At 44.4% G+C, this 16,509-nt stretch overlaps 1 protein-coding gene across 2 annotated transcripts in view; it reads right to left on the bottom strand.

Moving 5' to 3' along the window:
• Positions 1–16,509, bottom strand: part of PARP1 (poly(ADP-ribose) polymerase 1) — a 54,768-nt gene that overhangs the window by 24,304 nt on the left and 13,955 nt on the right. For both annotated transcript variants that reach the window (XM_005289565.4, XM_065590568.1), the window contains 6 exons: positions 8,106–8,202; positions 5,908–6,024; positions 4,763–4,939; positions 3,600–3,741; positions 2,024–2,164; positions 927–1,169 (listed from right to left, as the gene is read on the bottom strand). In XM_005289565.4, the coding sequence (XP_005289622.1) occupies positions 927–1,169; positions 2,024–2,164; positions 3,600–3,741; positions 4,763–4,939; positions 5,908–6,024; positions 8,106–8,202 (917 nt within the window). The remainder of the gene's footprint in view (positions 1–926; positions 1,170–2,023; positions 2,165–3,599; positions 3,742–4,762; positions 4,940–5,907; positions 6,025–8,105; positions 8,203–16,509) is intronic.

Raw genomic sequence — 16,509 nt, 5'->3', positions numbered from 1 at the left:
TTCACACACCAGAGAAATGGATGAAGAGGAAGGTATTGTGTAGCACTGGCTGTCTCTAGACAGAGACATTATACAAGCCTCCTTAACAGTCTCAAATGTGCCCCATTATCATGGTCTCTCAACAATGCGTGTGTACAACTTTCACACATTAGCTAGAATGATGATAATTCACAAGACTGAACTCAGTGCAATTGTTTCTGAAGTTTAATTTATGTACACTGAACTTACCTACTTATCTTGGACCCTGTACCAAAGCCTATGGTTTGTACCTGAGCTTGCCTATTGCTCAGATGGGGACTGTCACCAGTATTAACAGATTTATTTTGTTGAAAGAGTCACTATATTTTGGGTGTCTAGTAGAGCATGGGAGAACCCAGGAATCTTGGGTTCTGCCACTCACTATATGACCCTGAGTAAGTCACAGAACATTCTGACAGAGAGCCAAATTCTCTGCTGGTGTAAGATGGGGCAGCTCTATGAAGCCAATAGGGCTGTGTGGATTTATACCAGCAGAGTGTCTCAGTGTATAAGCCTAGAGGAGAAGCAGAGTTTTTTCATTGGCTCACCCAGCATTATTTCAAATTAAGGAATACAACAAGCCGTCTCTCTCTCCCCCAGGCAAGAGTGAGCTAAAAGAGGGACAGGCAGTACGGCAGGGAGAAACTCTACGAACAGCCCGTTCGGGAGGGAGTTTGGACACCGAGGCTGGTCTGGCCTTGGGGTTTTGTTACTTGAAGAAAGAATAAGGGCCCAATTTGGGGAAAGGGGTGAGTTTGGACTATAGCCAGGGCACCTGTGCTGTGTGAGGAGCCCACCCATTCGCCCTCAGACCCTCACACAAGAGGCATGCTATGGAAGGGTAAAGCAACGCTTAAGAACACGGTAACGAACACTCCTGTGGCGACAAGAGCCATTGTGTTTTTTACCTTGTTCTTCCTTGACCTTCCCAGCACTCTTCATATTTGGGAGCCCGCTGGACTTTCCTCCCAGGGACGTCTCCGTGTGCTCCTGCTTCACCTCTGCACCCCAAGGCGAGAGCGCATGCAGCGACAGGAGCTCCTGGAAGCCCTTGCGGGAGGATTTCACATCCTGCAGAAACTCCTCTGAGACCACCCGGACTTTGGCCTCCTTCACTTCTTCCATCTTCTTGGTCATTTTCTCAACTTCCTCTGCAAGGAGGGGGATAAGAGTCAGGGAAGCTGTAATCCAAGTTTACTGGAGCAAACATTACAGTGACAAAGATAGTGCAGAGTTCTTCCGAGAGGCTCTGATTCTAGCCCTGTTGTGCTGGTGCAGGCTTTGTAATGTTTTAAGGAGGCGTTTGCATGTGCTACATCCTGCCCAAAACAAAATCCACAACAGCCTGGTCTAGGCTAAAACAAAGTTACCTGTTGCATAGTGACTTTCTAGATTTCAAACCTTGCCTCACCTCCCAACTGAGCCAGGGGCTTGGTGGGAGCTACTCTGATGAGGCCCGTGGCAGCACCCTCCAGGCCAACTGTCTATCAGGGACATTTCTCCCCTACACCGTAAGGGCCTGATACTGCACCTTTGAAGTCAACAGGAGTTTTGCTGTTACTTCAGTGGGAGCAGGACCTTACATTGAAATAGTCACAACGAGGCCATGAATGAATGCTGTTAAATAGTTACGCCTGACCCCGCATTTGACACGTAGATATCTACATCAACCTCAGCTACCCGTTACATAAAAGAAGCCACCTCACAATTAAAACACAGTCTAGTCCTTTAAAATCCACAACAGGAAATATACCTATTCCTGACATCAGCTCTACTGCAGTCAGGAAAACACCAGGAGATCACTCAGAACTAAGAGCACTGTAGAAAGTCTTGCTTACAAAATATATTTTTATTCACTTTTCCAAGAATATGAAAAAAACCCACTATCCAAACATGGCTCAACAGAATGTCACTTCAAGCCTTTACACAGGAATTTAATTATGGCCTTTATAATCTCCTAACTCCCAAGTCCTAAGGTTGCTGTTGATATAGCATTGTTCCTCACTTTGTGTGCTGATGCACAGGGTAGCCTTGTTCGCTGTCCCTGTCACCTTTCCGCCCAGGTCCTCAATCATAGCCTTCACTTCTTCCTTGTTCCTGGATAATTTTCCAAGGGTCAAAATCTTCATGCTGGATAATGGCTTATCTAGTTGTTCAGAAATAAAACATCACGTAAATAAAGAGCATTGAGCACTAAACCCACAGATCCTGAATCTGATACTGCTCTGAGCGATTCTCACAACTGTTCATCCTCCCCTAGTACAGAGAACATACAAGCCAGCATAATCCAATGTACAGCAAGTTTCCTGGGAAGAGGGGTGGAGAAATGAAAAGGGTTTTAGACTGAGGACATGACTATACTGGCAGCAGACACTGCTTGCACACTGTTGGCTATGAAGTGCTAACACAGCTTCCCTTTTCCATGTACAGCGAAGGGAGGACCCAAGGGAAACCTAAAGGTAACATTTAAGCCACCTCCTTCATTGAAAAGCTGCTTTGGGGGAATTGGAGAGGCAGGATGTCGAGATGGGACCAGACTGTGAAGCAGATATGGTACTGAACTGTCTTAGCCCTGTAACCACTCAGGATCAAAGTGGTAACACAGCTCTAGCACAATCATGTTACAGATCAAACACACCTGTAATAGGTTTTGCAGTCTAGACAGCCACAAACGCTGAAACACATCACAGTAATACTGAAGACTGTTACAAGCTCTGAGGGCTGAATAAATCAAAGTAGCTCCTACTGATAGGTAGATGGGGAATGTTGGAGGAGTCTGGGATCAAGAGGATAGAGGAAATAACCATTAAGTGAGAGAAGCCAATGACTGATAAGCCACGTGCAAATAAATTATTTCAAACAAGCTACCGCCTTAACAGTTTAATGTTGGACGTGGAACATGTGATTCTAAGGTCTATGGATGTTCCTCACAAAATCAAGCCAGAAGCCTCCTCATTAAATGTTTCATTTGAACCCTAGTCACACTGCCCAAGGAGTTGGATAAGCTCTGCACAAACACTGTTATAAACGTGGTAGGGAAAGGGGATCCCCAGGGGCAGTCCAACGTTTAAAACTCCTAAGTGACTTGTCAAAGCACAACCTGGATCTCAAATGCGTTTGTCCACAGACTGAAGCTGGGATCTATCCACATCGGGGTGAGGAACAGAAGAGGCTGCCTCTGCTTCTCACCATAGCGAGTCAGCCGCATGTTGGAGCAGAAGGAGGGTACAGTATATTGCACAGCACTTCAGGGACACCATGTGATTGGCCATCCACGTTCCCGCTCCTGAAGTGCAGTACAGCAGACAAGTGACTGAGCAGAGCAAAAGGAAGGAGCTTTGCAGAGTGAGCAGGTCACACACTGAAGCCATGGCTTCTCAAAAGACCAATCAATGCCTCCTTGCCAGTGAAGTGCCAGGAGAAATCCCGTAGGCAGCACTGACACCTGCCATTCCCCTCCCCACTGCCACACTAGAGAAAGCATAAAGTGAATGTTGTTTGGCTCCAACAACTGGATAGACACATATTTGCATTCAAACCAGTCTCTCCTGGCTCTGAACACTGCCTAGCGAGTCATTTACCTGCTGGCACAGACGCCTTCTCTGTCAAAGGAGCAGAAGCTGCTGCTGGAAGCACTGCGTTCACAGCCACAGCCTCTGGAGGGAATGCTCTGTCTTGCTTTTTACACTTAAACTTCTTCAGGTAGGAGATTTCCCGGAACTCCTGGGGGGCAGCATCAGAAGAAGACTTTAAAACCTACTAATACTGTTACAAAGTTAAAAGACTAAATTCAGTATTGGTCAGATCTTGGCATTTACTACTGAAAGATTCTTACATGGATCTCAACGTGGTTCACAATCAATTCATTACATAAGCTACACAGCCTCCCATGCAAGGTAGGTAATTATCCCATTTTACTGATTGGGAAACTCAGGCACAGAAAGGTTAAGTGACTTGCTCAAGGTCAAAATAGCAATTTAGTGACAGTCAGGAAGAGAATCAGGAGTCCTAGCACTTCCCCAACCCCTTCCCTAATTATTAGAGAACACTGCTTCCCATTACACAAGAACCTAATTCCCCAGCCACATTTGCTCTTTCTCCTCAGTGTAGTGTTTAAAACAAAAGTGGAGGAAAAACCTTGATTTTTTTCAGTTGATATTTCACCATTTCTGCTGCAGGATTTGTAGTTTTTGTTGTTGTTTTGTTTTTAAAAGCACTGATCATTAAAAGTCATGAACACAGTCTCCGAAAATGCTTTTCCCAATTCAGAGGGAAAGCAGACGAAACTGCATAGCCATTCGTTTTAAGACGATAATTGCTTACAGTGTTCTGGAATTCAGACATTAGCATCTGAAATCCTGAGAGCGCAGAATTAGAATTGCTTGCCTCAGTTAGAAAGGAAAAATTGAAACAGCAAAATGAGCCAGTCATTAGGAATTACACTAAAAATCACAGACACAAACCACAAGTCACTCTTGCAGCAGCAGGACAAATTGGAGAGGCCCAAAGTTCTGGAATGGAAGAAATAACATCTCTCCGTCCCACTGCTACTGTAAAACAATCTCCCCTGTGCATTAGCTATGAACAGCTCTTCCCATTCTCAGAGGCGCACAGAAGCTGCAGTATGTCCTGCCCTCTAATACCAAGCTGTGGGCATTAATATTTATTCTTCCCTTCCACGAGCAATAGAGTAATTTAAGAATTAAAAGTCCAAGTTTTAGATAGTCAAGTTTGCTGCATCTACCTTTGGGATTATCCATTCCTTCCTGTTGGGGGTCTGTGTTTTGGCAACACATTTAGTCCAGGCAGTGATGTCCCCTGAGCAGTAGTATGCATCACTCTTGAACACAAACTGCCCCTTGCACTCCTCACAGGGAAGCAGAGCTCCGAAGGCCATCCCATCTGCTACTCGGTCCAAGATCTAAAGCAACACAGAAGCAAACAAATCATGCCAGGATAACAGTGGAAGCACACACAGCACACTGTGTCAGAGAATCCAGCAAACTCGCACATATTTGAATACCTTGGCCTGAAGACAAACAGTGTTACTTGTTGAATCTATAACTAGCTTATAAATAAAAGCACATTCCTCAAAACTACTTGTGGCACAAAGCCTTGACCACATGTCACTAAGTTTGCCTGCCCACACACAGGCACCCACTTGTGCCTTTGGACGGTCATCTCCTCATGACAAGGCTTCTGCTCTGTGTCTGAGACAGCTTGTTTATTGTAAAGTGCTAAGCATGCTTCCACTGGAATAAGTTAAAAATGTTGCTGGAAGATGGGTGTTACATTTGGTTACACAGTATTTGGCTGTCAATGCATAATCCATAATAATCCAGTTTTCCTCCTTGGAAAATGGTCCTTGACCATTTTAATCCTAGAGACCTACTGTAGCCATCCCACCCCATCCTACCCCTGATCCCCCTGTCCTCCCCAGCACCCTTGAGGCTTTAGCACTGTTTTAGGAAATGTAAATATTCCAAGTTAGAGATGGCTCACACCTTCCAACGCCGATTGCAAATGCCACTTCCTATCCCATTCACAACACTGTGTGGCAACTACAGTAATTACTTATCTGAATAAGTAACATTAGGAAAATCTTAAATGTAGTTTTAGCTTCTTTTAGTGTAATTAAACTGCTGGGAAGAAAGAGTAGATCTGATGCAACATGCCCAGCCTGCTCCCCACAGACCACCAGCAGGGCATGGAGCAGTTTGCAAACCTCTGCCATGTGTTCAATCCAACTGATTTTTCTGTTCTTGAGATTTTACAATAGGCTTTTGCTTCAGACCTTTGGCTGTCATTAGCAACATGGCTCTGAATGAACCTCACGGATTGAGACAGACAGACAGTCACATTCATAAAGAAAATAAAACCCCAACTCACAGCAGATTCCCCAGAAGGCACTTCCTGTTTGTTGGCTATCAGCAGCTCTTTCAGGTCGTTAGTGGAACAGACTTTCCTCAGCTCATCTTTGATGCTCCAAATCAATTCTGTCTGCTCCTGTTGAGGAAAACTTGGCAGGTTGGATATTTGCAATCACTGTCCAATAAGAGCAATCCTGAAGAAGCAGGCTACTGTCAGGCTTTCAACAAACCAGAAAAAGGCAACTAAAAGGAACACCCGCAAACAGCCCGATGCGGTTACAAGTTGTCAGGTTTTGGTGTGACTGATGAGATTGTGTGCTGTGCCTGTGTTTTTCCAGCTGTGAGGCTGCAAGTGAAAGTCAGCACCAGAGAGACAAGATGCATTTTCTCCCTCTGCTGTGCTTTTCTCTCCCCTGTGTGTGTGTGTGTTGTTTTGTTTTGTTTCTAGGAAATGGGATCAGACTAACAACAACTGCTCCAGCCCATCTCAACTAACTACTCTTTTCCTCAGAAGGACAGTTACCACCATCTTTAATACCATCTAAGAGATTGTCGAATTGGGAGTTTAGGGGAGTCCTTTTAAAAATCCAGCTGGAAGGAAAGGGAACAATAAATGTTCACATGAAAAACTTACTTAATACTTCCCATTTCAAATGCTTTAACTGTTTTTCCTTCTTTTCTGTATCTTTAATAAAAAGTCAAAAAGATGTTTATGATGTTTGCAGCAGTACTGAGCAGGCAGAGGTCTCTGCAAACCAAATCCTGAACCTTGTTTAACTCTGTTTAATGTTGGACAGTGACGGGGTCATGTTAAACACCACTGACTCTCTAGGCCCACATATTCCATCTAAATGAATACAACAGGTCACATGATAGAAGTAGAGCCCACAAATCCTGACTTGTACTGCCCCTTTTAAGCTATGAGACCACATACACACACTCCCCTATAAAAAGGGACTATAAAGGTCAGTCATCCAGGCAATAAGGGAAAAATCTAGAAACTCTTCTTTTGGGGCTTTCCATTGAGAGGGAGAAAAGGGATGGATAATGACAGAATGTTGGACACTAAAATATCACTTGATACATTTCTAATAATGCACATGTATTTGTCGTCTGTGTATTTAGCTGTGGTTTTCTCTGTGCCATGGTGATAATGGGTAGGAGATACATACGTTAAATAATTTCTAGTTTCAGTAAAAAAGACAAATGAGTTCATCATACTAAGAAAAAAAACCATGATGAATTTAAGAGTTTAACCCAAAACCAACCCTGATTCTCAGAATGCTGAATTGTAGCAGTTAAAACCTTCCTGGTCTGTAGATTGCAAAATAGTGTGCTCTGCTAAGGATGTAATAAGTTATGATTGCAAAATAAAGCAGCAGAAAACTAAAAGGCCTTTTTTCTCTGTGTAAGCTGTGTTATGGCCATACTATTAAGACTTCAATTTCAGGAAAAGCTGCTGGTAATTTATCTTGAAAAATATCTATGCCAAACTTTTAATGTCTATAAAATTCTTGAAACCAAATCAGAAATTCTTTCCACTATCTTTCCTAAACCAAATACACAAAGCTATGATTTATCAAAGTTTATACTGAAGCACTGAACAGATGAGTCACAAAAGTGTGCAACTGAGCAAGTGATATTATCTCTCATTGACCTAGTTCCACACCTTGTCTCTGTTCAACTTGTCACATTTTATATGCTCCAAGATTTTAGGCAACAACATTCAGTTTTAATAGCATCCCTGGAGCCAGAAAGTGGCATAGAAAGGACTAAAACAAGTTCTCTCAACAATGAGACTTTCACCTCTAGGTCACCCGTTCAAATCCAGCCACCAACAGTGAGGACCTAAAGCGCTACCATCCAGTACCCTTTTGGTGACCCGTATGGAATGATGTGCTCTCTTATCAGGAGCAAAAAAGGCTCCACAGCACAAGTGTCTTTATATCTCTGAGGGGCCACGGTCTGAATGGGCTTGCATAGTGAACTAGCATCTCACCACTTCACAGATGAAGCATACTAACAGGACAGCATGAGGGACGCTTGCATTACTGCGGTTCACACTCTACTTGTGTGAATAAATAAGACTCTAGATCCTGTAGCTGTGAATAAATAGGACTCTACATGCCATGGCTGTCAAGCCAGCACCTTTCAACAGCATTACATTCCCTTTTGGAAAAAAAGTTTTACAAGTTTGGGCTAGCTCAAACAACAAACCTTCAACAGCTTCTCCTGCTTGGATTCTCTGTCTTTTTCTTTTTTCTGTTTCTTTTTTGAGGTCACATTTCCATCCACCTCATCTCCTTTTCTCTTTCTAATGGAGAAACATACACAAAGGGAAGTCATTCATAAGTTTTTGGCAGCAACTACCAGAGCTCAGTCTGATTACAGTGGATTGAAACTGAACACTTCGTACAGACTAACTTTTTGATTGGTGCAATGCTAGTTCGTTTTTCCTTCCTGCTAGATCTTAAATGCAATATAAATGCATTATCTGCTGAAAAATTCTAGACTCCACAATGGAAAATCATGACCAGACTATGCCTGCTTAAAACAGTTTTCCACTGGAGACCTGTACAGACTGGCAAAAGTACATATAAAAAAATTAAATTGCATCACCCAAGAGCCTCAGGAGATATTAATCTGGGGCTGTATTAACTATTTGAAACATCTTCACTTAAAAAATAAAAAAATCAGGAGGAATCAATATATTTTCTCAGATCAATGTAATAGCTGGCATAAATACAACTCCTTACAGTAGGGACATTAGTGGATAATTTATCACCAATACCTGGCTTTTCATTCTGTATGAATTTGAAGTGTCATGGGTGGTAAACACAATGACCTTGGTAGGCCAGTTTTCTTTCAAAGGCCTCGATTAAAACCCATGTAGTATCAGATAGGAAAAAGTTGACACTATTCTCACAGTGTTATGACAATTCTGCACAAACAGTTTAACTGAAGTTGGCTGGAACTGCAGTGGCTGTTGGGAATTCTAGTATAAAATGTTAGTTCAGAAAGCCAATAAAGGACTTGGGGGACTTCAAAAAGGACAAGGGGCCCCACAGAAGACAATTTACAAATTTCCAGATCCAGGCATGTCATTTTCTTGGCCACAGTGGACTTGACATATGTTCCAAAATTCAGTGTTTTCACTCTTTTGGGGAGAAAAGGGGAATTTCACACAGCTCAAGGGAGACAGACCCACAATAACCCAGAGCTCAAGATAGGATGCATATACCAGTACTTTTGACTTCTGGTTTAATTCTTCCAGGTCCCCTATCATTCAAGGCCATGTTTGTTGTATTTTTAAGAACAAAGTGACTGTACCTGTGTTTTTACCACCACCACCACAGATTGTGAAAATAACATTCTCTATGAAACTACTTATCACCATTTTACATGGTTTACTCTTTTTGCACTTCTGTCAGCTTTGACAATGGAAATAAACTAGCCCAATCTTGAAGTGTTTGGGGTGTAAATAATGCAGGGAAATGTTTATATTAAAGGATCCATTTTTATGAAAATTCAAAGATTCATAGAAACTACGTTTGCGCCACAGCTCAGAGAGCCGAGAAGCGATTTCCATTGCATTTAGACTTTATAAAACCTGTCAAGGGGCTAGAGTTTAGCCAAACTTTGGTTTCACTTACTGCGACTCAGCAGCAGCCCTTTAAAAAGCATCTGTTACTAATTAGGAATCACACTTGTGGGGAAAATCTCTAATCCCCAGAGCCCTCAACACCGTCTACCAAATTAGCACGTGAAAGCATTCACTTCCTCTCAATCTCTCTCCAATTGAGTCACATGTTCAGATAAGTGAGGACATTAGTTTGACTAGGGTTTGTTGGCCTCAGATGGCTACACAGTAAAATGCCTGCACACCAACCATCACCTCCAGCTGGGAGGCCCAGAATGAGGCAGAAAAGCTGCACCACATTCTGGAGATCACTTGTTTCACAAAAGAAGCCTTCCAACATCCCTGCAACTCACTCACCTGGATAGCTGAAATATCAAGAAAAGCACAAACTAAGAGAAAACCTGGCCTTCAACTGCCACCAGGGTGAATGAGTCCATCCAGTCCCTTCACCAAGTGAGCCAAGCCAGGAACCTCTCTGGTGACCTCCTAACATGGGGCAGTAGGTTTTATGTACTAGCTGCAACGATTGAAGTCTTTTGGAAGTTCTGCAAAATTGTCACCTGCACCAAACCTAGCCTGTGCAAAAAGTTATCAGCTCAGGCCCAGTTCAGCAAAGCACTTTGTGCTTCAGCTCATTCCATTCTTTGACTAGGGAAGAAGTACACCTCTACCCTGATATAACGCGACCTGATATAACACGAATTCAGATACAACACAGTAAAACAGCGCTCCGGGGGGCGGGCTGCGCGCTCCGGCGGATCAAAGCAAGTTCAATATAATGCGGTTTCACCTATAACGTGGTAAGATTTTTTGGCTCCCGAGGACAGCGTTATATCGGGGTGGAGGTGTATGTGTTGAACGTTCAGGGACATGCTCAAGTGCTTTGTTAAATCAGCAGGCTAATATCTAAAATGTCTCCTTTTTGGCAAGGGGAAAGTTAAGCAACACTCTTGTGTAGTAATCAGACTTTCCCCCGCAATCAGAGTCAGCACATGAATAGCCAGAAGCCTAATACACCACTGAAAGGCACTGCAGTCAAGGCGCTGTGCCCACACATTCCATCAGCTCATGAAGTCTTTGGATGGTTCTCCTCAGTCATATGCAGCACTGGATTACTCTCTCCTGGTACAGGAATTAATGTAGGTCATAAGTTAACATCTGGACAGCAGATAGCAAGAGGCTTGCTTAAAAAGACTGGCGCCCGTGACCAACTGACATAAGCCACCACCAGAAATGTTCCACTTTCTCCTCACCTTCCTACCGGATACAAGGGGTTTATTTAAACTTTTGGAAAGCTGATGGAGGAAGAGGGCTAAGAAGGACTGGCATACTGTATCCTGGCTCTTCTGATCACCACATCAGCCATCCAAGCTCAGATCTTCCTTGCGGAGAGAAGAACATATGAAAAATACTAACAGCAGTGGAGATTCTGGGGCAAAACCAGCAGCCAGTCTGAAAAGGGAGAAATGCAAAGACCATCACCTCAGTCTGCCCTCTTCAAAGCATCTACTGATTGTTCTTGTTCTTTGTGTGAGTGGTTAATATAACACTGCAGTTAAACCAACCTTGCCCAGTGGCATCTGGAAGGCAGCCTCTCTTTCCCCAGTAAAAGCTGCCTCAAACAAACAGCAATTTCTACTCTAAAAAGATAAATGTACAAGAGAATTCTAGGGCTGTGGGCATTTACTCTTTATATATTTAGAACATATGCTAGCTGATATTCAAATGAGGTGCAGCCCACAGACTTTTGGCAGGTTGCCAATGTAGCCCTCAGCACTAAGCATCAGTGCTCCCTACAAGGTGAACCTTTTAGCACACAGCCACAACCTTTTTCTTGTGCTGTTGCAATGTGGTATTGTCAGGCAAAGTGTCCAGCAAATCCATCTACCTACTTTACACCCCTAAGACTAGAAATGAAAACCCAGCGCACATACAGGAAAATTGGGTGTTGTGCTTAGATTGTATTGGGCTGGGACTCTCAAGATCTGGGTTCCAGCATCAACTCTGCCACTGAATCATTGTGTGACCATGGGAAAGCTTCAACTAAAGCAGACCAGAAAGACAGGGAACAGCTGCATAAAGTTTTCCTCCCATTTTTGATAAACATTTTATTTAGATAGAAGACTCCCAGCCAGCTCTCGCTATAAACTCTGTGCCTCAGTCCCCCACCCCACAATCTGTAATATGCAATCTGTAGTTGTGTCCCTCACAAGAAGTGCTGCAAGACTTAGTTCCAGAATGTGTGCAATGCTCCTTGAGCTCCTCAATGGAGGGTGCGATGGAAGGGCAAAGGATGCGTGCAGTATTCCAGTCACAGACACAACATTTGGGTCCAAACAGAGCTCTGAAAAGGGAAGCCAAAGGCTTCATTGTTAAAATCTCATCTGGTTTAATAAAAGGTGCATCAGAGACAAAGATGTTCAGTTCATTTCTCCTGCATGAACTAACGTGTGAGGCAAGTCTTCTGGGACATTAGCTTCTCCAGTCAATCACGCCAGTTTTGGGCTTCAAGAGAATTTCTTCCTATCTCTTTGCAAAAGGCCAGCAGCGAGAAAGCAAGGGAATTCTACATTACTCCCAATGCTTGCTAGACTCCTTTTCTACATGCACAGCTATTTTCTTGGCTGATCCTCAGAACCCGTGGCTTGACCACCTAGCATGAACAGCAGGAGAAAAGGTACTAGAGTTGAAAGACTAGCTGGCACACTAGCTGGATTTGGCACCTTCATGCCCACAGCGTTTGCTGCTGTCCAACCTCTACATGAACAAAGACGACAGGGTCAGAAACCTTGGTATGGGACCTCAGTTTGCTGCACCCTACATCACCAGCCTAAATTATTTTCCATTGTGATTCTAGGTTCATATTTTATTTATACAGCAACTTGGCAAACAAATCCATGGCCTCGGAGTGTAAATGCTTCATAGTTCAAGTAGAATTACCAAAATCCCCTGAAAAGGAGAGCCAAAGCAGACAAGAGCAAACATTTACATAGTGAAACTTTTTATGCTCTGCCAAAGGTACTAAGCAAACCCGTCATATCCTGATCCAACTACACTGATGTGTTACTCTGTGCAAAGCAGAACACATACCACAGCACAAAGCCTACCTGAAAACTGCATGCAAATGTAGACTTTCAGCTCTCTGCACCTGAGAATGGTAAAAGCTCATAAGGGTAAAGATGGCCAATTCCCTGGCACTACCTAGCAATAATTGTGTTCGTCACAATCGACGAACTGTAACTCAGATATGCTGAGAATTCACTGCATCTGGGAAAGCATTGGTTAGGAAGGTGAGCAGACTGGTATGAGAGGGACTTAAGTAATGTATAGCACAGACCAGTGTTTCTCAAACTTGTACTGGTGTCCTTTCACATAGCAAGCCTCTGAGTGCAACCCCCCTTACAAATTAAAAACACTTTTAAATATATTTAATACCATTATAAATGCTGGAGGCAAAGCGGGGTTTGGGGTGGAGGCTGACAGCTCACGACCCCCCCATGTAATAACCTCGTGACCCCCAGTTTGAGAACCCCTGTCATACAGCATATTCCTAATCAATGTAACTATCCAAAATCTTCAGTAACAAAGACATAAGATTGCCTAGTGCTGTCAAGCCATCCCTATGAACTACCTGTAGCAGTGGTGGGCAACCTGCGGGTCATATGCAGCCTGCGAGCCGCAGGTTGCCCACCGCTGACCTGTAAGATAAGGTTATTTCCCCTCCTCCATTCCTCACAAATGCTGCAGTTAGTAATGGCAGGTGCTCTGCCTTTAGATATCAGTTTTCAAAAGGTATCTTGTATATGTATTGTGCTGGAATGCTGAATACTGAGTAATAATACTTCAATCTTACCACTGAAGAGTAAGTAAAAAAAGATGCGTCTAATCATGCCAGATTACCCAAGGTAAGTTAAAATTTAATTAGATTCAATTTTTGTCTCACAGATCAGTGATCAAGGCAAAAAAAAAAAAAGACTGACAATCAATTCCGACTCTGCCTCTGTTGGCAACAGTGATGACTCCAAGCACAGTAAAAGAAAAGGGGGTTCTGCAGTTGAGTTTGTGACCCGCTCAGTAAAACCTATCCACAACAGAAAACAGTTCAGTGAAACCAAAACTTGAGGGCAGTCAGTGTAGATGGAGCCCAAGACACAAGTATGACAGATCTCAATGAAAGCTGGAAGGAAGCGGAAATTCTGAGATCTCAAATCCTGATAACTAAATCTGTAACAAGAGTAGGCATGTGGAATGAATGTCCCCTTGCATGGGAAAGCTGGCAGAGGTTACACAAGAAATAAGAATGAAAAAATACCACCTGAACATACTTGGTGTCAGTGAGATGAGACGGGCAGGGAGTAGCAAGATTGCGGCTGATGGTGCTACAATCTTATCCTCAGGAGGAGCAACACATGAAAGAGGTGTAGGAATTGTGCTGGATAAAATCACAGCGAAGACTCTGTTGGCGTGGAAGCCAGTGAATGACAGAACAACTACAGCCAGGCTGCAAACAAGACATGTCAAGTGTACAATAATCCAAGAACATGCACCAACAAAATGAGCAGGTGACAGTGAAAAGGATGCTGCACCTGCTTATAGAATGTAAGTCTTGATGTCATAGCTAGGCACTTCCAAGTTGATGACAGGCAACTCTGATGCATAAATTGGCAACAGTACTGTCTGGGAAGAAGTCAAGGCCATAGTAGCAGAAGGCATCTGAACTAATAATGGCAAAAAAGCTCTTGAATCTCTCTGACACAAACACCCTAAAACAGGAGGCAGTCATATCCAGCACAAGAGGATTCATAAGCTTACATGAAAATCACCAGACAATGCAACTGTCAACCAGATAGACCGTGTGTATATGTAAAAAATGGACACCTTCTTTGAGGGATGTCAGAAGAGCAGATGTTGGCTCAGACCATTATCTTTTAGTGGCCACATTACAGCTTAAACTCAAAACGATCAGGAAGATGGATAAAGAGTGTTACAGCAATAGAGATGTTCAAAGACAAAAACTCAGATCAGACTCCAGACTGAATTTAGCAACCATTTCAGTGTTTTACAGGACCAGGCTGATGAAAGTCCGGAAGACAGATGGTCAAAGTGGAAGAAGATGGTAGTTGAGACAGCAGAGGAAGTAGTGGACTACTGGAGAGGATGGAAGAAAGATGCATGGTTTACACCTGGAACGTGGGCAGCGACTGAGAAGCAGAAAGCTCTAAGGCAAAAAAGGAACAGTGCAAGACACAGGCAGAACTCTTAGAGGCAGATGCAAGAAACAAAGAAAAAGGACAAAAAAGATGAGATGCAGGCAAGACAGAGAAGCCTGGGTTCAGGAGAAGGCTGCAGAACAAGAAGATACAGCACAGAGAGGAGATTTCAAGCAGCTCTGTAGAATAATGAAAGACCTCTCGAAGAACCCAACCATCGCAGAGATTCTGATGGACAGATGTTGAAAACACATGAAGAACAAGCCAGATGACAGAAGGAACATTTTCATTCCATATTAAATTCTCCAGGGCCAACAACCATGCACAGGGTCAAGAGAAGTTAAAAATGGAAAAGGGACCTGTAGAAGTCTCGGCCGAGGTTCGGCCCTCAGCGGGGCTGTGGGGTATCCCACCGCCTCGCTCCGGTCTGCCGTCAGTCCTGGTCCGGTGGTAGTGTGGGACAGCAAACACACGGTTAGGGGCTCAGGCCCTTAAGCAGGGGCTGAGCCAATAGTCAGGAACTCAGGCCCTTAAGCAGGGGCTGAGTCAATGGGTTTGTAGCGGCCCAGGCCCTAGATCAGGGCGGTGCAGCAATCAAATAGTCAGGAACTCAGGCCCTTAAGCAGGGGCTGAGTCAATGAGCGAGAGGTCCCAGCCTCTCTAGGCCAGGGAAAGGGGGAGTCTGCCACCCAAGGGGTGGGTGGCAGGGGGGATGCAGGCCCTCCCACTCCACTGCGTCCCAGCCCGGGGCCCTAGCAGCAGCAGAAACTCGCTGCTGTCAGTGGGGATCCTGGCCGCAACACACTAACATAGGCTCTGGCAGTGTTGCAGCCAGATTGGGGTCGGCTGCCCCCGGGCTACTTCCAGATTCCCCCTCATAGGGTACCTGGACCGTACTAGTGTCCTTGGTGGTCTCCCCCAGCATCGGTTCCTCCGGGTAGGTAGCGAAGGGTAGGTTTGGCTCCTCCTCTGGATAGCTGGAAAGGGGCAGGCTCGGCCCGTCCTCCTCGGGGTAGCTGGAAAGGAACAGACTCGGCCCGTCCTCCTCGGGGTAACGGCTATGGGGTAGGCTTGGCTGGCCTGGTGAGTCCTCAGGCCGGTCGCGGCCTGCTGCTGTCTCCCAAGCAGGAGCTCGGCCACAGACGTCTGCTCTCTCCAGCGGCTTGTTCTCCACTGAGCTCTGCAGGCAGGCTTTTATACTTCCGGGTCGGCGCCGTGACCTCTGAGGAGCGGGCGCCGGACCCAGTAGCTCCGCCCACGTTGGTGTTAGGGGAGGTTCAGCCCTCAGCGGGGCTGTGGGGTATCCCACTGCCTCGCTACAGGACCAAACACACCTGATGAAATTAAAGCAACCATCTAAGGCCTCAAATAGTGGTAAGATCCTGGGGTCGACAGAATTCAAGCAGAGGAATTACAGGTGGGAGGTGAAATTCTGACTGAGCAGCTAACAAAACTCTAACAAAATATGAGTGAAAGAACAAGTGCCGCGAGACTGGAAAGATGGTATCAGCATGGCATTGCCAAAAAAGGTGATCTTACTCAGTGCACGAACTGGCAAAGTTATTGCCTGGGATTGATAACAGTGCAAAGTATTGGCTACTGTTATGCTGAACAGAATGAAGAAGGTAGTGGATAAAATATTACCAGGAGAACAGACTGGATTCTATCCAGGTAGATCATGCTGTGAACAGATATTCACTCTTCAACAGATCACTGAAAAAATTACTGCTTGGCAAAAATCCATCTTAACTTTATCGACTTCAAGAAAGCT

The sequence above is a fragment of the Chrysemys picta genome, chromosome 3 (genome assembly GCF_011386835.1).
Source record: "Chrysemys picta bellii isolate R12L10 chromosome 3, ASM1138683v2, whole genome shotgun sequence".
In the NCBI taxonomy this organism is placed as follows: domain Eukaryota; kingdom Metazoa; phylum Chordata; order Testudines; family Emydidae; genus Chrysemys; species Chrysemys picta.
This window is presented reverse-complemented; position numbering and strand designations above follow the sequence as displayed.